The sequence below is a fragment of the Mytilus edulis genome, chromosome 8 (assembly GCF_963676685.1).
Source record: "Mytilus edulis chromosome 8, xbMytEdul2.2, whole genome shotgun sequence".
Taxonomy (NCBI): Eukaryota; Metazoa; Mollusca; class Bivalvia; order Mytilida; family Mytilidae; genus Mytilus; species Mytilus edulis.
The window spans coordinates 58,695,238-58,717,951 of NC_092351.1; the positions used below are offsets into that span (position 1 = coordinate 58,695,238).

General features: G+C 32.9%; 2 protein-coding genes across 2 annotated transcripts in view; one reads left to right on the top strand and one right to left on the bottom strand.

Annotated features, from left to right (window-relative positions):
* The window catches only part of LOC139486001 (uncharacterized), a 40,539-nt gene that overhangs the window by 16,169 nt on the left and 1,656 nt on the right, over positions 1-22,714 (bottom strand). The gene's annotated exons all lie outside the window — the stretch shown is intronic.
* Positions 16,903-22,596, top strand: LOC139484221 (uncharacterized). Its single transcript, XM_071267955.1, has 2 exons — positions 16,903-16,939; positions 21,815-22,596. The coding sequence occupies exons 1-2, from the start codon at positions 16,903-16,905 to the stop codon at positions 22,594-22,596; spliced, it is 819 nt and encodes a 272-aa protein (XP_071124056.1).

The window sequence follows — 22,714 nt, forward strand, 5'->3', positions numbered from 1 at the left end:
AAAAGTTTTGGCCCATAAACATGATAAACATGTTAAATTGGTAAATGGTTTATAGCTTAAAACAAAAACGACAAAAGAAATGTATGGAGTACTCCTATTACTGAAAGCTAGCTCTAAATAGTTTTGTTGTTATACAATAAAATGTTGTGACGGACTCCCATGGAGGTGATTGGTATAGCTGTTCTTATAATTATATATAACTGAGCTGTTAATGAAATATTAGATATATATATATATACATACCAGAAAGTGACTGCGTCGAACCATCTTGATATAGAATAACAGGTCCCATGGGTTGCTGGACGAAGAGGGGGGAGATAACTGGCCAAGTTTCTATTCCACTAGATGCTGGTGAAGATGTACCTGATGTTACGGTACATGTACTTGGTACAGGAAACTTTACTGGAAACACATTGTTCTCCTCTAATGTTTTTCTAGCGGGATTTTTGATAGAAGAAGCGCCAGTATAAAAAGTTTTTTTTATCAAAATTTTGAATGATGGACTGAAACGTTTTCGACATTTCAGACACATTATCATGAACTTTCCCGTGAAAATGTTTCTCCAATTTTGCGATATCCTGATTAACAAGACCCGATTTAGGAACAAACATACCGCTTCCAGTTTTAACTAGATACTTGTCTTTCTTGCTTTTGATCAAGGCACCACGAATCTTTTGTGCAAAGCTGGACCTGGCACTGTTCAATCCTTTCAATCTAGTATCGTATTAATTTGTTCCTCAGTTCTTTCTCTAACCTTTTCAAGTTTTCTGTTGCGCTGTCCATCAATGAACGTTCGTCGGGGTGTTTTGAAGGGTCTCCACATTGTTCCGATGTTAGACATTTATCAATTGTACAGTTTCTTATATTGTGATCCAGACTCAAGTGACAGTTTGAACACTGCTTTCCTCTCCCTTTATTGAGATTACGGTTAGCATACTTGTTATTTAGATGTTCGAGATGTTCTCCTGCACTTTCAACTTGGGTCTCGATTTCTATCATTTCTTCTTTCAATGTTTCCAAGGAATACTCAATTGGTGATTTATATTCGAAAAGATCAACGGCGGTTTCGCTATCCTCCTTTTCGAATGAAAGCTCCTTACGGCTGCTTTTAGTCGGGTAACGTTTCGTTTCATCAGAAGACAGCTGTTTCTGCAGAAATGGTGAGGATCCCTCTGAGACACGGACATTGACAACTGGAAAATCACTTAATACAGGTAGAGCTCTTACTACACGCAAGAACCTTATAAAATTGTTCGGTGTCAGTTCCACAAAATCCCCTTCGTCATCTTTGTACTCAACTCTTATAACTGGCATCCGGTTAATATACTTAATTTGTCGGATTACGTCCTCGAAACCTTGATATCCTCCTACGGATAGTTGCATAAATTCAATGGATATTGCACTGCAACGCTCTTTTCCATAATATTCAAATCTAATTTTTAGATCAAGCTCACCAATGTTTGGGATGGTTTTTGAAAACGCCATAACGTAATCTTGCAAGCCTTGTTGTCGACCTCAACAGCAATTGTGAAATTCATGTGACGGCAAAAAGATGCGGGGAAAACTGGACCTTTTCATTTGCTGTAAGCAGGGAGGGGGAGTGATAAATTCATAATACCATATTTGGTTATCTCTATCAGTGTCTTCAAAATTAACACCCCTTAAAAATAGAATGTTCCATGCATTAACTAAACAGGTCACCCAGAAAACATAAATTAAGGATTAGCGGTTTAAAGCCGAGACTGACTATATTTATACATGTAGGTATGAACGTTTTCATATTCATTTCTTTCATATGATTGATAGAAATTAAAAGATTAAACCGAACTTTCAAAAAAATATCTGACAGTTTACAACAAACACAAATCGCAACATCCGATTACTAGAACATGACAATATTATATTTATATATTTAAGAGCCAGTCTGCCATAAAACCATGCAAAATCTCAAATTTCGTCCAAATTGGTAGTTATAACTGGGCAACATTATATATATTTCCAAAATCTTTGGGTATTTAGGAGTTAAGATAAAAAAAAATTTTTTGTAAATTCACACTATTTTTCATTTAACAGCCTTATTTGCATATTTGTGAATTATTAAAAAAAAATGCAAAAAAAATCACCATATTTAGGTACTTTTCAAAGGTCTGGATAATTGATATATCTCCTAAATATAGCATTATCTTGTTATATTTTGCAAAGAACATTATAAAAAAAAAGAAAAAATGCATTTTGACATTTTTTTTACCTTTTGGCAGGTTGCCAGAGAGGTTCGTGCAACAGATGTATTATATAACTTGCATGTAGTACATGTACTCAGTAGGTGTTTTCTCTCAAGATCATATTAATTTTTTTCAACTTTTAGGATTTTTTTAAAGGTGCATATCAGTTCTAAGACAAGTAAAAAAATTTAGCCTGGCAAATATTGGGAAATTGGTAAAAAAATGCTCCCAAATATCTATAAAATGCACTAATTGTAATAGTTTTTGCCCCTTAATATTTCAACTAAAACTGATCAAAGTAGACTTATATTCCGGACAATAACTTTAGTTTAAGTGTATAGATCTTTATGATTTTTTTTCAGAGGGTTCAATACCACAAAAGGAAGGTTTAGATCGATTTTGGGGATGATGGTCCCAACCGTTTAGGAATTAAGGATCCAGAAGGGGCCAAAAAACAAGCATTTTATAGTTTAAGGATAATAACTTGTGTATAAGTATTTCAATTGCTCTGATATTGTATCACAATGTTTAAAACCCCACGTAGAAGGTTTGGATTTATTTAAATGGGTCATGGGTTCAAAGTTAGGAATTAAGGGCCAAAAAGGGGCCAAAAAACAAGCATTTTTCTAGTTTCAAGACAATAACTTGTGTGTAATTGTATGGATCTCTCTCAAATTGTACCACAATGCTCCATATAACAAAGGGGAGGCTGGGATTTAGTTTTGGATTAATTGTCCAAAATATGTAGGAATAAGGGGCCAAAAAAAGGGCCAAAAAGAAGCATGTTTCTAGTTTCCAAAGAATAACTTGGGTTTAAGTATATGGATCTCTCTGTAATTGTACTACAAGGTTATATACTTAAAAGGAAAGGATGGGATTGTGTTTAAGGGTTATTCCTTAAAGGGGGTTTCAATAAATGGGGGGGGGATTTGTAAACAATTTTTTAAGGGATTTCTTTTTTTTTTTCAAAATTTTTCAAATTTCAAATTTTAAAAATTTTCAAGAAGAAATCTTCAATTGCACAGTATTGTGCAATAGATTTGTTGATATTTGACAGCATTTATTTTGTAACAAAAACCTTTATTTTTGTCAAAAATGCAATCACAATCCAAATTCAGACAGCATCAAGCTTAAACATTGTGACCAACTTTAATTTGCCCCAACTGTTCAGGGTCCAACCACTGCGGTTGTATAAAGCTGCGCCCTGCGGAGCACCTGATTTTCACATACTTTCAATTGATGACAGTCTTTTAAAAAGCTTTTTATATGAAACAGAGTTGTGAACATACTTGTACTTCAAAAAATCTTCCTGTTTGAAACTTTTGATGGGAATGCAACCAATTATAGGGGCAATCACTCATTGAGTGTCTAGATTCGAAATCTGTGTCTATTAGAGCGTATGTAAAAAATGTGGCCATTTTTTTTCATCTACGAAAAAAGTTTATATGTGCATATATAATGTGCCATATAAAAGTGTTTGATTTATATCTCAGATTAAATAAAGATTAAAGAAAGACATTTGAGGTGACCCTACTTCTTCAAAAATCGAAAGCTTTTCCAAAATTATCTTGAATGTCACCTCTCCAAAGAACATCTCTTTCCTGTTTGTTGATACTTTGAGATTTTGATTTTAAGTCCCCTAACGGCTAACGTCTAAGTGGACTTAGGTTTGCACTGCGTTTGTCTGTCTGTCAGTCTGTCTATCTGTCATTTCGGCAAATCAAGACTTTTTGTGCTTGTAGATTTTGATTTGATATTTGGTTTATCGATTTATCATGACAAGTTACAGGTCGAATTCATTATTCACGCTTTAAGCTTTTTTCTTTGTTCAGTTGAAGCCCTTTCTCTAGAATTAAATTTTTGATGAAATACTTATTCATTAGAAGATTTCTGTTCAAACGGAAATAACTAATTTTTTTAAAGACAAAAATGACATTTTGAATGTTTTTCCTTTTCTTTGGTATTTAGTGATTCAGTTTTGTTCCAGTCTGATATTTGTGTGCAGAGTTGTGGTCTTTGGACATAGGAAGTTCACTTAGATAGTCAGAATTCAACAAGTTTTTTTGTTTTTTTGCTTGAAGATTTTGTCTCGATATTTTTATGTAGTTTACACCATGACAAATTATAGATCAAGTTAAAATTTTGTTCCATTACAATGAATTTGTAACGGGTTGGGGACTATGACTGTATTGTCATGTATTACTCACAGAATGCTTGTTTTTATCCCAAAAAATTCTGATGCTGAAAAATTGTTTAATATTAAGTTAAAATAGATATTGATGACTTTATTATGTTAAATTTTTTCAGATCTATCAAACTTTTACTTTTTTTGCTAATACCTTTATCATGTTCATTCATGATTAAAAACTTGTATTTAGACCATTTTGCACGTTTTTCTTTACGGTAGACCACCATAATATTACATGTATATAAACAGTAAAATCTTACCATTTTAATGACAATATAAAAAAAGAAGATGTGGTATGATTGCCAATGAGACAACTGTCCACAAGAGACCAAAATGACACAGACATTAACAACTAAAGGTCACCGTACGGCCTTAAACAATGAGCAAAGCCCATACCGCATAGTCAGATATAAAAGGTCCCGATAAGACAATGTAAAACAATTCAAATGAGAAAACTAAAGGTCTTATGTATATAAAAAATGAATGAAAAACAAATATGTTACACATAAACAAACGACTACCACTGAATTACAGGCTCCTGACTTGGGACAGGCACATACATAAATAATGTAGCGGGTTTAAACATGTTAGCGGGGGACCCCAACCCTCCCCTAACCTAGGACAGTGGTATAACAGTAAAACATAAGAACGAATTATAAAAATCAGTTTAAAAAGGCTGAACTCATCAGATGGACAAAAATACAAGTGGACATGGCCGGGTAATTGTATGTCTGCTCAACAGTTTAACCATTTATCTGTGTATATTTGTTTTTATACAACCGCAAAAAAATGAAAAATTTTGGTCGTATATTGGTATGACGTTGCCGTTGACATCGTCGTCGTCACCCAAAGATATTTGGTTTTCGCACTATAACTTTAGTATAAGAAAATAGAAATCTATGAAATTTAAACACAAGGTTTATGACCATAAAAGAAAGGTTGGGATTGATTTTGGGAGTTTTGGTACCAACAGTTTTGGAATTAGGGGCCAAAAAGGGTCCAAAATTAAACTGTTTGATTTCATAAAAAAAATGAATTATTGGGGTTCTTTGATATGCCAAATCTAACAGTGAATTTAGATTCTTAATTGTTGGTCCTGTTTTTAAATTGGTTTACATTAAGGTCCAAAGGATCCAAAATTAAACTTATTTTGATTTTAACAAAAATTTAATTCTTGGGGTTCTTTGATAATGCTGAATCTAAAAATGTACTCAGATTTTTTATTATGGGCCCAGTTTTCAAGTTGTTCCCAATCGGGGTCCAACATTAAACTTTGTTTGATTTCAACAAAATTGAATAAATGGGGTTCTTCAATATGCTGAATCTGACCATGTATTTAGATTTTTAATATTTGCCCCGGTTATCAAATTGGTCCACATTGAAGTCTAATGGGGTCTAAAATTGAACATTATTTGATTGCATCAAAAATTGAATTCCTGGGGTTCTATGATATGCTGAATCTAACCATGTATTTAGATTTTGGATATTGAACCATAATAAGTAAATGTCAAATTAAATGTTTTTAAGTTTAAGTTCTTAGACCACACTCATTCTGTTGTGTCAACTATTTAATCACAATCCAAATTCAGAGCTATATCAAGCTTAAATGTTGTGTCCATACTTTGCCCCAACTGTTCAGGGTTCGACCTCTGCAGTCGTATAAAGCTGCACCCTGTGGATTATCTGGTTATTACATGTGGTTATGAAATAAATTTTATTGCAATTTGAAATATTTGTGTTTGTCTCAGCTGGTAGTAATAGGCCATCTGTATTTTACATGTCTTATTCCCAAGCCTCAAATTGCTAGAGATTACATTCTAGGAGGAAACTTAACATTACTGTTATGTCCACTGTTCTTCCAGAATTGACATAGGGATAACGAACTGGTTCATGTCAGCGTCACAAAATTTCAGTTCCAGTTTTATCAGGAACTACTAGGAGTAGTCTCTTTATATTTGACATAAAGCTTTATCACAATATACAAAATATAGCACTTTTCTAGGTAAGAGGCACAATTCTATGAAATTCACAAAACTATTAAATCTTCCTCTTTTCTGGAAATAGATAACATGGATGTACAAGGCTGCCCAGTTTGTACAATTTTGTCTACATTTTTATACTATTTTAGAAAAGAAAATACCCCGATTTCATCTGAAGGAGACGTGCTTAGAATTTTTAGTACTTTTTATGATAGTATTTTTGTCTAAATTGCAAGGGGTTGCATTCATGTTGAGTCTCTATCTCTTATATGTTAAACAGTTTTATGAATCATTATCAAATACAACATGTTTTTAAAATTTAAGACTGAACTCAATTGTGGCCACTTTGAATTTAGACAAAAAAGCGTCTAAAAACTAGACTATTATAAAATGCTAAAATTGTGAAGAACTCATGGTGATATTACCTGATGAGTGTGCATAGTATTGTAAATAAAACAGCCCATTTTAAGTTACTAAAGTAATTTACTTTTGAATAAGTAAAGATTTTAAACATATGGTAAAAATGCTCCGTTTAGGGGCAAAAAATGCAAAAAAGCGGTTTTCCCGGGTTTACTCCTTTAGTATATTTTATAATTTAAACTAAGTTAAACTTGATTTATTCAATTAATATAACCAGTAAACATTAGTTCAGTAATTATTTTTCTTATATTTTGACTATTACATACTTTTAAAAAGTTTCTAATGAAACAGATCAAAAAATCAAAAAATTGGCAAAATGGCCATCACGCCTATCTTTAATTTATTTTTTTCTCGTAAGAAGGTATCATTTGCCGAGCACCATTTTCTTGCATTTTGTAGATAAATATATAAGCTTCATGAAATATTACATTTTATTGAAAATAAAACATGATCTTACAAGATTCAAGCCTTTAAAAATATACAAATTTTGCTGAATCGGCACTTTTTCAAAACCATGCAATTTCAACCTGTTAGTAGGGGTATTGAGAAATCTCACAACTTTTTGAATTATCATAATTTCCTTTCATTTTAAGTTATTAGTTAAGATATTTGTTATCATTAAGCTGTATTTTTTCTATAAAACAAAAAAAAATCAGGTCAAAATACCCTAAAATAGGCTTGAAATGGCCATTTGTCAGTACAGAAATAGACAATTATCGAATGTTCGGCATACACAAATAATGGCTGAATATTTTTTCAAAATATTTTGCACAAATAGTTATTACATATAAGGTATCTAAAATACAAAATATCAGTCTGATTGGAATATTTTGGATTTGGACCATTTTGCATGGTTTTATCACAGACTGGCTCTTAAACGTTTAAACAAAGGCTACGAACAATACGGTCCGCCGTCCAGATAAAATAACTCAGTATAATCACAAATTTTAACGAGGTTAGATTAGTTTTAAGTGCACACTGCCCTTTTTTAAAACTATCTTCACAATATATGAGCATCCTAACAAATGATGAATTACATAAATTAGGCCGTTAGTTTCTCGTTTGAAGTGTTTTACATTGTCATTTCGGGGCTTTTTATAGCTGACTATGCGGTATGGGCTTTGCTCATTGTTGAAGACCGTACGGTGACCTATAGTTGTTAATTTCTGTGTCATTTGATCTCTTGTGGAGAGTTGTCTCATTGGCAATCACACAACATCTTCTTTTTGTCGAGCCTTCGACTTTTGTCGAAAAAGCGAGACATAGTGATCCTACATTCCGTCGTCGTTGTCGTCGTCGGCGGCGTCCACAAATATTCACTCCGTGGTTAAAGTTTTTGAAATTTTAATAACTTTTTTAAACTAGCCTGGATTTCTACCAAATTTGGATTGAAGCTTGTTTATGATCATAACATAGTTTCCAGAAGTTAATTTTGAAAAAAAAAAATCCATTTGTTCCGTATTTTACTTATAAATCATGGACTTAGTTTTTCTGCCAGGAAACATTTTAATAACTTCCTTAAACTAGCCTGGATTTGTACCAAACTTGGACAGAAGCTTGTTTATGATCATAAGATAGTATCCAGCAGTAAATTTTGTAAAACAAAAACATCCATTTTTGCCGCTTTTTACTTATAAATTGACTTAGTTTTTCTGCCAGGAAACATTACATTCACTGTGTGGTTAAAGATTTAAAATTTTAATAACTTTCTTAAACAAGCCTGGATTTGTACCAAACTTGGACAGAAGCTTGTTTATGATTTAAAGCTGGTATATAGAAGGAAAGTTTGTTAAAATTTTGTACTTGTTTTATCCGTATTTTACTTAAAAATGGACTTAGTTTTTCTTCCGGTAACATTACATACAGTCTGCAGTATAAAGCTTTTAAAACATTTATTAGATTCATAAATTATCCTGGATTTTTACCAAACTTGGACAGAAGCTACTCACAATCTAAAGACAATATTGAGTGGAATATTTTTTTCCTCATTTTTGTTGCGCCTGCGATTAACAGCAAAAGTAGGCGAGACACTAGGTTCTGCGGAACCCTTATGATTTTTTTATATTTAGTATGTGTGTACCTTGCAAGGTCCTCATGCCCTTCAGACAGTTTTAATTTTACCTCAACCTCATTTCATGGATCAGTGAACAAAGTTATGTGTTCGTGATGAAGTTCAAATATCAGATACTATAAGCAATAGATCTACTATATTTGGTTTATGGAATGATTGTAAGGTGTACGGTTAGGTGTTATCTGACCTTCACCTCATTTTCACGGTTCATTGCTCAGAGTTAAGTTTTTGTGTTTTGGTCTATTTTTTTTAATATAACCAGTAGGTCAACTATATGTGTTGTATGGAAGGATTGTAAAGTGTATATGTCTGTCTGTAAGGTATCGTCTGACCTTGACCTCATTTCATTGGTTTTTTGGTCAAGTTTGTTTCTTAGATAATATAAGCAATAGGTCAACTTTATTTAATGCAGAGATTGATTGTAAGGTGTACATGTATGTCTGGCATGGTTTATTAGAACTTGACCTCATTTTCATGGTTCATTAGTCAATGTTCAGTTTTCTTGGTTCAGTCTGTTTTTTTAAATCTATAAGCAAAGGTCAACTGCATATTAGGTGATTGTAAGGTGTGCATGTATTTCTCGTTCGATTTGTGGTAGACCTTGATCTCATTTTTCCTGGACCATGTTAAGGGTATGTGATACTTGTGATAAAGCTTTATATGTAGGACTATCAACATAAAATCAATGGTTAGTAAAGAAGGCAAATGATTTCAGCGTGTGCACACTTGTTCTCATTGTGAAAGGCCGTATGGTTATCTATAATCGCTTACATCCACTTTATTTGAAGTCATCTTCCTAATTGTTTGCCATTAATGTAAAATTTTTATTAAAGGTCATGAAACGAAATATCAGTCAGGGACGTCAGTAAAGTGCAGGGAAAGCGCTAGGAGATGACTAGCGTGGTTTGATAGTTCATGAACTTAAAGTGGCGTCCATGTTGGAAATTCGATACCTAAAGGAATTGCGCCGAAAGTAGCCGAGAAATATAAAATTACTAAACAAACTGTGCATAATATCTGGAAAAAGTATAATGAAGATTTACAGTGGAGACCACTTCTAACCTCTCATTAGAACTGTCAGAATATTCTGTCATAGAACTGTTCTAACCTGTCCTAGAACAGTTCTAGGTAGAACTGTCAGGATCAGTTCTAGGTAGAACTGACTAAATCAGTTCTAGGTAGAACTGTCAGGATCAGTTCTAGGGTAAAATCAGTTCTAACCGTAGAACTGTCAGCAGAACTGACTAAATCAGTCAGGACTGTAGAACAGTTCTAAATGACGTCACTGCAGAAAGGGCAATTTAGAATTTAGAAGAAAAAATCAGTTCCAATTACTTTACTATATATAATAGCAGATGTTTCTATATTTTTTACTGATCAAAAGTTACATGTACAAATATCGAAGTGGATAGGAGGTTATCCAACTCATCGGAGAAATATTTTTATGAGATTGCAAATGAAACATCATTGTTTACGTTTCTTCGTTCCCCGTTTTTAACAGTCTTCTTCGCCCTAAGTTAAACTTTATGTGATTCGTACAATTCTCAACTCTGGAGAGGAGGAAATTCTAAAATTGTGCCGAATTTTGACTACAACAAAGAAGCAAATGGCAGAGGGAACAGCGAGATGTTAAAATTGACGATATTGTTTTAGTGGCTGATGAACATTTACAGAGAGGACAATGGCCTTTAGGTAGAATAGTCGAGGTCACAAGGAGCCGTGATGGTCATATCCGTAGCTGCGTGGTCAAAACTAGTCAGTCACAAATTTTAAGACCTATAAATAAACTATGCGTACTCGAGTGTTCTAAATAGAACTGTTTTTTTTTATTGGTGACAAAATTGTATTATATTTTTCTAACTGTATTAAGAAATTATTTGGTAATTTCATTGTGGGGAGTGTAAGATTTGAAATATTCAAATTTTAAATATAAGTTTATTATTTATTAAATGTTTAACTAACATATTCATTTATTCTTGTAAGAATAAGAAACACAGTTTTTACTATTTATTTATGAAAGCGCTAATGTAACGTTGCGCTCTTTTGAACAACACATTTTCCCGTTTCTGTTTTATGACGTTACGCCTTTGACGTGCGCTTCGTCGTCTAGACTTTATTTTGATAACATACGGATGCACATTATTTTATTAGACAGATCAAAGTTGGTAAGAAACTTTTTATGTATACTATCTTTTTATTATATCAAAACTTATTTAAAGAGAGAAAACATTGTGTACTATTTATTAGAAATATGCGTAACTTTTAATTATTATTTTAAACGTAATTTAACTTACGAGAGAAATTATGATACATGAATGAAATGGTTTTATTGTTTGTTTAGTTTAATATGAATACTTAAACATGTACATCTTATTATAATTTATGTATTTTATTTATGTGAAATTATTCTTTATTTGTAGAGAATCGATTATTAGCGACCATATGATTTTTATAAAAGAATAAAAGATAGATACATGGCGCAACTTAACTCGCATACTCATTTCTTCGCCCTAAGTTAAACTTTATGTGATTCGTACAATCGTCTTCTTTTTTTTACATATTCACCAGAACCAGTCAGGACCAAATCACCAGTACAGAAAGATTTCTTGCAGGGCAACCTTACCCACCGTGATGTAGACATTTTTCGTATCGTACTGCACGCACGGAGTGTGTTACGAAAATGATTACAAAAACTTTAATTTTGATAATTAGATAAATCAGTACCCACATACGATGAATGACAGAAAGTGAATGGAAAACGCAGATAAATTCATTTTTCAAAAGGAGTACATGTAGGTCCGGTGAGGACCGATTTGGACTCAAATTTCAGGTTCATCTTACGAAAGATTTCGACCACTTTTTAAACACTTAAGTGTCTATTTTATTTAAACCGATTAGTTTATGTGAAAGATTTAAAGATGGTTTAAGAAATTATTGCCAGAGGCACCGTGAGGTGACACTTCCAGGTATTCAAGCGATTTCCTGTCGGGCTTCAAACTCTTATAATATATATTATTACACGTAATGCAGGTTTACCTTACGCACCGGGGCGTATTGCATTTCCGCTAAGAATTCAAAGTCCCAATACTACGTTTCCGCAAATTTAAAGTATACGTTTCCGCAATTTGTATTTATTACTTTTCCGCAAATTTACCTGGTAAATTATAAAGATTTGAATGTACATATATGATAAATTATTTATTTGTTTGCATATTGGACGAGTGATGTAGTCTTTCGGAACACCGGATGTTATTCGGAACACTTCTGGGGTGGTGTTCTCGAAGCTATCTTAGGATTAGGACGTGTCCTAAGTCTATCTTATGACAAGTCTTTGTCATAAGTCGTGTTCTTGAAGCTCTCTTAACTTATGGTATATCTCAATTTTCGTCCTAACTTTAGGACACCCAATAAGGTGTCTTAAGATCATCCTATCTTCATATTAGCACAACAAATTTTGGATTTCGCTTTTTGCTCATTATTTTACGTGAAAATGAACATGAAATGAAACGCACCATCGGTTATTAACTCGTATATAAAGAAATTGTGCATGATTTTAAACTTTGAACTTCGTGTTTCACGATACGATTACACTCTCATTTCAAAACAAATTGTTTTCTAGTTTAAATTACAATCCTTTTTGATATAATTACATTGGTAATTATGCCTTTCATTCTATATATATTATTATAAAATTCGTAAACAATTTTTTTAAATAATTTCGTCATTAATAAATGTTTCACAAAAAAATTACTTTAACGATTTAAAATTTCGACTTAGGATATGTTTAGGACATCCTAACATAAGATTCGTCTGAGAGAGCTTCGAGACACAACTTTAGAGTGTCCTAAGTCGATCCTAAGTCCATCCTAAAATTGGTCTTATCTATGACTTAGGACGAATCTTAGGATACTTTCGAGAATACCACCCCTGGTCTTTCTATGACCACCTTTCAAATACATGCGCAATAGCTATGACCACCTTTCAAATGCATGCGCAATAGCTTACTAATCTGTTGAATATGCATTAGCATCTTAAGTTTGCATATAAATATGATATTTAAATTTCGTATGGCTTTATAGTACAACCCGCGAAACATTTTATTTGATGTCACCAATGGTAAACATGTAAAATGAAACAATAACTTACCATATACCAAGGATTTGTATAGTTAACAAATACAAATCCTTGCATATATACCAATATAAACTTTTGTTGTATGTTTAATATACAAACAGAAATCGACCCTAAAAAAGTAACAATACAAGCTTATAGTATTTTGAAGCTTTTTTGAAGCATTCAAATATAATGAAACGTACGATATTTTTTACGAATACAAAGAAAAAGCAAGTCTGCCCAAAAATGATTGATATTCAGTCAAAGAAACATGTATAGTGTGTTCATTGTAAACGTAAACCAGAATGCGTATAGATGTCTCTACGTATAACAGTCACAAATCACTTCTACGATTATAAATCAGCGATTTACCATTCATGCAATAATATTTTGTCGAAGGTGATCGAGATGTCCTTACAGTGGCGGATCCAGGGGGAGGGTTCTGGGGGTTGGAACCCCTTTTTTTGAAAGATCAATGCATTTGAGTGGGGACATATAGTTGGAACCCCACTTTGTCCTGGGTTGGGACCCCCCCCCCCCCCCCCCCCACCCCTTTTTTCAAATGGCTGGATCCGCCACTGCCTTATCAGGTAATTCAAATTCTCGGACACTTAATTTTTTTCCAGAACACGTTATAGTTAATATCTGAGCCATATAATACATGTATTATACTATATGGGACTATAATACTTTAGTATAATAGTCCCTGATTATATTCTCTGTTGATATGCATCCGACCTTCTTTTATTATTAAAAGTCTTTGGTTTTTTTTTAAACACTTTACACCGTATATCGGCACTGCCGATAATCTTTCAAAAAGCAAATTTAAGTTTCAACCTTTAAAACGTATATGTCACATAATTTGACCACATGACAAGAAATTATACAATAAACATTGGTCACGCACGACAGATTCCGATGTAAAACACGTGCCGTTACAATAGCCAGTTTACGCGCATCAGCGCACACAGTTTTGTCGAATAGGCCAGTTGCATGATTGGAGGAAAGTTACCGAAAACCACGCCTACCTTTAAACTAATACCCAATCAAATGCCTTTACAGAGATTTTGTTGCGTATTCAATATTTGAAAAAGTTTAGACTCTTAATTCAAACTTAGAAGTATAGAAGTATAGAATATGCCCGTAATGCAATTTTTCAATAAATTTAAAATATTATTTCACGTACCTAGTGAGGAAAAAATACAAATTAAAAAAAATTGCAAATTACAAATATTTCGAAATCCTTGATTATGCCAGAGACATAATGTATTATATGTCTCTGATTATGCTAATAACAGAATAGAAACTAAGTGGATATCATATATGAAAAAAATGTTTTTGATAATTACGGTGTGATCTGCGGGATGAGTATGTTCAATATTATAGAGTCATTATAATGCACAGTTAGAGATAAATAGGTGTCAATATTTATCAAACGGAAACCCAAAGACCAGTTTCAACAAGAATGCTTATCTGTTATTACATAATTGCATAAAACTTAATGTTGTTGTATTTTCAAAAAGAATTAATAATTTGAAAACTACTTTTCATAATGACATATTTACCTTACTAAATTCATTTATATAATATGCAAAATGAATATAGATGTGGTAGTCAGTCGCCACTTGCCGATTGAATCTGGAAGGTGGCAGGATTTAAAGAGAGAAAACATAATCTGCCGTCTCTGTGACACAAACAACATTGGTGACGAGTACCATTACAAATATGAATTGTAGAACATTTTAACTATAGAAAGAATTTTTTTTACGGAACTACTGTTAGTCAAACCCTAATATTTTTAAAGTTGATCAACAGTTAAACTCATCAAATAATTCCTTTAAACTATAAATTACACGAAGAAAGCCTACGAGTAAAGTACAAGTGAATATATCATAAAGATTATATTTAATCCTGATTCGTCCTTGGAAATGGAAAACTCTGGATTCCCTTTGATATTTACCTGAGAGATCATAAAAGAAAAATCTAACAAGACTTTCAAAAGTTTGTGAAAAATGAATAGAAATAAAAGATTTTTGTGTAGACGAGTAACAACATTGCATTAGCATGATTAGGAAATTTGACCAAATCAATGAAACTAAATTTAAAAAAAATAAGTGCACATCTTTCTAGTGGCGAAAACCACACATATCGAGTTACGTCGACGAAAGAGAATAAGTACATTAATAATAATTATGATGTCAATTTCATGAAATTATAGGGTTTTAATTAGAAAATAATCTTAAACATGATTCGTGATTCCCCATGTATATATAGATTAAAACAGAATTATGATTTTTATTCTTAAATTAAATTCTGAAATACAAAAGCATGGCTCTGATACTTGACAGTTCAGCGAACACTATTACATGAAATACACGATGCTATTGACCGAACACAAATGTGAGAGATTCAAATTGTAAAATCAGCCGCTGGACGGTAGAATTTCTATCAATCATTCAACGATATTAAAAGACTTTTGAGTGTAAAAGTATGATATAAATACTTTTAATGTGTTGAAATAATTTATCAAATGGAATGCTTGTTAAGGGCATACGATACAGTTTTGATCCTGTATTTACAAGTTCATGAAAATTTGCATATAGGCTATTTTTTACCTGACTAAACCAAATATGTAATAAAAAATATACCTTCATGTGCTACTTTTTGAGTAAAATTAGGTCGAAATTTTGTATATTTGTTCAAAATTCAGATTTGTGGCCGTAATTTCTTTTTCGAAAGAAAGACATAACTTTTTTGTTATAAAAGATAAACACAAATTGTTTTTTTGTTAAATAATCGATAATTTCTGTATTTTATAAAAATACTAAAAAAATATGCATTTTTTTATTCAGAAATAACTCATATTTATCAAATGTTCATGAGTTGAGAAAAAAACGTAATTTTTTACTGCATGTTTATCAAAATTAAAAAAAATCCTCTATTTACAGTTTTATAAAATTTTGGTCACATAATCTCCCTGCAAAATGAAACAAAATGCCGTTTGGAAAAATAGGGGTCCATGAACTCGTTTTCAAATTAAATCAGTTTGAATTATAAAAATCAGTCGAAAATGCATCTTTTCCCGATCTGCCACAGTTTGACGTCGCGAAAATAACATTTTACGTTAGCAACGTCATTACCTCCCCTGTAACTGTATCGTATGCCCTTAAACTGTTCCAGTCATTGTTACTATAGTGATTGTCAGTCCATTGCGATATTACACAGCTCTTTTACAAATTCTGAAGAAGAAAAAAAGAAAAAAAAAATAATGTTCCCATGGGAAAAATATATCTTCCCATGGGAAGAAATTTAGTTCCCATGGGAAGAAAAAATGTCCCATGGGAAGAAACTATCTACCAATGTTCCCATGGGATATTAAAGTTCCGATGGGAACTTTAAAATTCCCATGAGAACTTTTACTTTTCCCATTGAAACTTTTCCTTTCCCATGGGAACTTTAACTTTTCCCATGTGAAATGTACTTTTAATCAGCTGTGGTGACAATAGTGACAATGGTGACATGTTGGGACATATGGGGAAATTTAACATTTTTGATTATCTATCACTTGGGCAAAAAATATTTTTGATATCTTGTAAACCGACAAAGTCAGATTTGCCAATCCTGGAATGGCAAATTTGTCCCGCACAGGGTTTAATAAATAAACATAGGCATGCAAGGGCGGTTATGTACTTTATTATACAAATAACGCATACCGGTGCCAACTTTTCAAAATGCCCATGGGGGTTTTGCGTGCAAGATGGCTGTCATAGTCCTAAAAAACCTTCAAGGGGGTATCCAAATACATTTTAATTTTCATACTCTCATAAGCCTAAAGTCATTGTAAAATTAATTGTGTTGTCTAAAATGTGCACACAATTGCTCTTTCAAAATTTGAATTTGAGAGCCTCCATGGGGGAAATCCCCCGCAAATATCGACAGTTGGCAGGTATGTTATATTTCCCAATCTCGTTGTTGTGTATACTGAAAAGTGCTATAATTCTATACGCATGGAATTCATGCTACTATTTTCTTTTGTTTACTCTGTATGTGCATGTTTGCACAAATAACTTTGAATTCAATTGTAACCTTTAGTATAAAAACAGTATAAAGGAAGGAAGAGATGAGTAACTTCGGGAATGCAAATGCAAAAACCAATTTTCTGTGTATACTATACAAGTATAATACTATTAGTCCTAAGTATACTGATTTGTATCACTACAATATAAAAGTTATTACGGTGCGGTTGAATTTCCTGTCATTTATTCATCATCCAGACACGAACTTGTTTCAGAAAAAATTATCTCGGCCAGTGTACATTAACCTCAGTTTCAGGTATAGAGATGTGCTCTTTTTCTGTGACATGTGCTTTTGACCATCCACAAGAACTAACTGGCTATTTTTCTTGTTCTTGTATTTCTAAAGTTTTTTTTATAAATAATTTGGAACCAAATCGAAGGCCTGACTAACGAGTTCTGTCCCCTATTTGTTTTAAGTTTGTAATAGATTCAGATTAAGTATGCTAATAAGATATGTGCGCATAAAAAGTGCACACAAATCTCAGTGTGTAATTTTAAATTCTCAATGTGTGTTTTCAGTTAATCTATTCTCAGTGTGTCTTTTTGAAATGTCAGTGTGTAATTTTCAATTCTCAGTGTGTAATTTTCAATTCTCAGTGTTAGTTTTTCATTTTTGTAATCTCAGTGCGTCTTTATGAAATCTCAGTGTGTATTTTTTTAATTCTCAGTTTGTGCTTTGAAGTTTTTAAATCTCAGTGTGCTTTGTTGTAATTCTCAGTGTGTAAATTTTTCGAAAAATGGTTTAAACATAGTTTTGACGAGAACGGCTTGTCATAATTTTGTTGTGCTTGCTCACAGTTACTTGAGAAAATTGTAAGGATTCCATGGCGCCAAATAAGAATAGTCTGGGATCCCGGCCTATTCTGAGTTCGCATTGCAATGACAATTGGAGATAGGAACCTAGGCTACAGATGAAAAGCGAGTTCTGCCCCCTAGTTATTTAAGCTTGAAATAGATTCAGATTAAATATACTAATTAGATATGGGCGCATAAAATGTGCGCACAAATCTCATTGTGTAATTTTCAATTCTCAATGTGTGTTTTTCAGTTTATTTCATCTCAGTGTGTCTTTTTGAAATCTTAGTGTGTAATTTTCAATTCTCAGTGTGTAATTTTCAATTCTCAGTGTGTAATTTTCAATTCTCAGTGTGTGTTTTTAGGTTTTTTGTAATCTCAGAAAGACAGTTCGTCTTTATAAAATCTCATTGTGTAATATTTTATTCTCAGTGTGTGTTTTTAGGTTTTTTAATCTCATTGTGGTTTTTTTTTAATTCTCAGTATGTAAATTTAAAAAAAAAATGGTTTAAACATAGTTTTGACGAGAACGGCTTGCCATTCTTTTACAGCACATTTCACGTTATCATACAAAGACTGAATCGCAGACAGGAACTTTCCATTTATGCCCGTTCCTTGCAACTTCGTTTCTCTCTGAATCCTTTCTGTTAATCACACAGTACTTTGCGAGCCATGAATTAAAACGAGTATTGAGAACATGGCAATATATTTTACTAGGGACAGATATTAATGTAATTACCAGGTAATTTAAAGGAATCGTTCTATCTTCAGATCCAGGTTTAAAAACTGGATTGATTATGCTTTTAGTCCATTTATCTGGTACCTTTCCCAGTTCGAAACAATCGTTACAGATTATATACAAAAATTCAATGGCTGCTGTGTTTTTTATTAACTACTGCAGGCATCTCATCAAATCCTGAAGCTTTTCGTAGTCAAAGTTCGCGCATTCGACTGCACCATAGTGATCTCACCGTGTGGTGAGTTCATTCATCGTCGACACGTCACGTTGGTTATAATCGATGTCACTATTATTTCAGGATGTACCCCTCTGATGAGCCCAAAATTTCTAGAATTAAACTTTTTTTTTCTAAACCTGATTTTTGGGTTAATATGACTGTAAAAAAAATATTGGTGAAGAAAAAATTATATGGTGGTGCGCTTCTTTTTTTGCTACGGCCTCTGAAAGTACCCAATTTTAAAGATTTTTCCATTTTTAATCAGTTTTTACCCATTTTTGGGCAATTATCGTGAAAAAAAATCACAGTTCCACAATTTAACTTTTTTTCAAACTCTCAATAAAGATGAAGGGGACCAATCTGAATAAATTCAACTCACAAAAACTATAGGTAGGTGTTAATACAAGACAGTTTTATCAGATTTTGATGCTTTTTCGTGTCAAATTTACCATAATGACAATTTTTTATTTTTTTTATTTTTCTCTCTTTAAAGAACAAAATGCATATTTTTCAACTCTCTTGTTATAAATGATTGAAAAAAATACATATCTATGAAATTTGAAAAGACAATTAAAGGTATATGGAATGGGTAGGTTTCTGGTAAATTATGTTTTTCTGTACCGCTCACCCATTTTTCTCAAAATTTCACTAAAAAAGATTGACTTGATTAGTAATAAAATTTGTAAATTTCATTACTCAAAAACTATTTATAAGATAGACAATTCTTTCACAGAGTTAAGTTTGATTATGATAATTTTCAAATTCATTGCTATTTTCTTCTTATATCACATGTTTTGGAAATAATTCTAGAACGAGATTTCAATGAGACTGAACGAGAATGAAATGTCAGAAGAATACATCCTTAAGCTGGCATTTGGTTAAATTCCATGATTGAACTTCATTTCTAAGTAAATTATACATGAAAAAAATCGTCAAAAGTAGTATTTTATCCTGAAACTTGCATTTGAAGAACTAGGGAGAGGTGTTTGAGAAAACAGGCCACTGGAAACGTCTACTATTGCTTGCAGGAAACAGATTATGGTTCGGTTCCTTCCGTGCAATATATCATTTGACTAACAACTCTCAAAAAAGAAATTTTGGTACTTGAACTTGCCGGGATCGTTTTTCTCCGCTCGAAACCGCCACCCAATGTGAAGCATAGCCGACATCCAGCATGTGGGTGTTCTAGACGCTGTAATTGTACTAAGGTAGAAAAATAATGAAAAGTAATATGTATTTGAAATTCAATTTGTTTTAGATTCGTTTAGTCTATTTTACAAATTATATAAACGTAAATCCAAGGAGTTTGTTTTGAAAGGTGACAAAAAGAGGAAGTAACTCAAATTGTTGTAAACAACTTTCGTACATACACTAGGCCGTTATATTATTTTTCTCGTTTGTATTGTTTTGAATTGTCATTTCGGGGCCTTTTATAGCTGACTATGCGGTATGGGCTTTACTCATTGTTACAGACCGTACGGTAACCTAATTTATGTGTCATTTGGTCTCTTGTGGAGAATTGTCTCATTGGCAATCCAACAAATGGAGGTGTTTAACGACCTTGGCTGGGTTATTGCCCTCGCACGGTCGAATATGGCAATCCGCATACCACATATTTTTTTTATATTTGAAATACACAAATTATTTACAACCTATAAAAGCTAAGGTAATTAGTGTGTTTGACACCAAAGCTGTCAAGAGAAGCCATACAATTAATGGGTCAGTTAATTTGACAGCACACACTGCTAGTTAAACGGCCCTTCCTGGTCATTGTAGCTAGAATTACGAATTTGCTGCCGTATTTCAAAGGAAAATTACTTAAGAAATCAGTCTGATGGCTTAGGAATCATAATGAAAACGGATCATTTTCGGAATTCCTGGGTTATTTAACGGACTAGCGAGTATCACAGGTAACCCTGAGAATTGTGAAACACCCACAGGATACAGGTCAGTTGACAGAAATGCAGCCGCCTGACAATTTCTTTAATATAGCGGAAAAAAAGGAGGAAATAAAATATTTTTAGTAGTTTGAAATAGTGTTATACTAAAATATTTTATATCATTTAGTGTTATACTACATATACTGCTATAAATATTTTATTTCCCCTATTTTTTCGCTATAATTATGAACATTAACGCCAGGCGAGTGTGAAACGTCTAATACGCATAGATATCTGATAATTATCTAGGTATATAATACATTTTCTTACTTTGAAATAGTTGCATTGCCATTTGATTTTATTATCAATAGTCACGAGGACCAATTTAAAAGTCGGCTCTACACCTTCAAGTGGTTTCCCTGTACCCTGGATTAATAGATTGTACGTGCGCATGCGCATTTCGTATTTTAAGTTCATTACAATAAAAGTTGCAAGAATTAGGCCAACGCAAGTTTGTCCCTTTTCATACTTCATATAAGGGTATAATATTGTATTATATTGACGATTTATTCACTCAATATCTTGTTTATATCCAGGAATGATTTAAAATTTAAATAATTAGTATAGCCATTGGTGTTCTATATGGATGTGTCCGGTGCCTAAACAATACAAAAAGAGATTTGCAGTATAATTTATTTATTTAAGAAAATTGAATCTGATTGAATTTTCAATTGTGTCATTTGTCATGTGGTCATTTATATTAAATCAAGCATCTATGTTAAACTGAATTACTGTATTCAGTATTTGTAATTTATCGTTGTGTCCATGTGTCCGGACACAAAATGCATGTCAACTATATTTTGCACCGAAACCTTGCCACTAATGAACCGTAGAACTGTTCTAGAAGTAGAACTGACCAAAGATTTCTAGCTAGAACTGTCTAAAACTGTTCTAGGGTAGAACTGTCAGGATCAGTTCTAGCTAGAACTGTCCAAATCAGTTCTAGGTAGAACTGACCAAATCAGTTCTAGCTAGAATAGTTCTAACCTAGAACTGACTAAAAGGTGTCAGGCTGACAGTTCTACATACTGTTCTAGAACAGTTCTCCTGACAGATTCTGACAGAATTTATGAGAGGTTAGAACTGATCTCCACTGTATCTGTAAGAAGAAGACCGTGTGCCGGTGGTCGCCCACGGAAATATGGGATTGATGAGACAGAGTTCGTCAATGTTTTGAAAACAGAAAGACCTTCCGTTGAACAGAACACTTTAAGAGACCAGCTCCTTCATTATTCTGCCATTAGCAGCATCTCTACAAGTACAGTATCAAGAATAATAACAAATGACCTAAAAATGACGTATAAGCGTATTGCACATTACAAGAAGAATAGATTTACGGTACGAAACCTTCAATACACTCCACAGTTTTTAAATTATGTCAGTAATAAAGATCCCTTCACCCTAAAGTTTATGGACGAAATGGGAGTTAAGCTTGTGGACGGACAGCCAGTGTATGGACATTCAAGGAAAGGAACTCCATGCGTAGAAATTACAAAATATGACCCTCATGCAAATTTCACAACTAGCTTAATTATTGGTATAACAGGTGTTAGATACGTGAAAATTATTGAAGGGGCGTCAGACAGTGGTGAATATTTACAGTTTATAGGGCAAGCGTCACAGAGTTATACAAATGACGGTGAAAGTGTTTTTCAGCCAGGAGAATGTTTAGTTGTTGACAATGCGCCGACACACCACAACATGTCTGAAAGAGTTCTACGTAACTGGCTTCCAACAGTAGGAATGGAATACTTATTCTTGCCCGCGTACTCTCCAGATTTAAATCCAGCGGAACAATGTTTCCGTAAAGTAAAAAAAACTGCTCAAATCGGATAGATTTGGCCCTGTATTACGACAAGATTTAAAAGTCGCAGTTTACAAAGCTTTCAATGAAATAACATTAATGGACACACGATCTTTTTTCAAGGCAACTGAATATATGAACATTTACATG

What these genes read in the sequence shown, in the direction of transcription:
- LOC139484221 (XM_071267955.1), top strand. Translation starts at nt 16,903, where the DNA reads ATGGGGGAAATCCCCCGCAAATATCGACAGTTGGCAG. An exon ending in CAAATATCGACAGTTGGCAG is followed by an intron (nt 16,940 to 21,814) that starts GTATGTTATATT and finishes TTCTCCTGACAG; the next exon opens with ATTCTGACAGAATTTATGAG.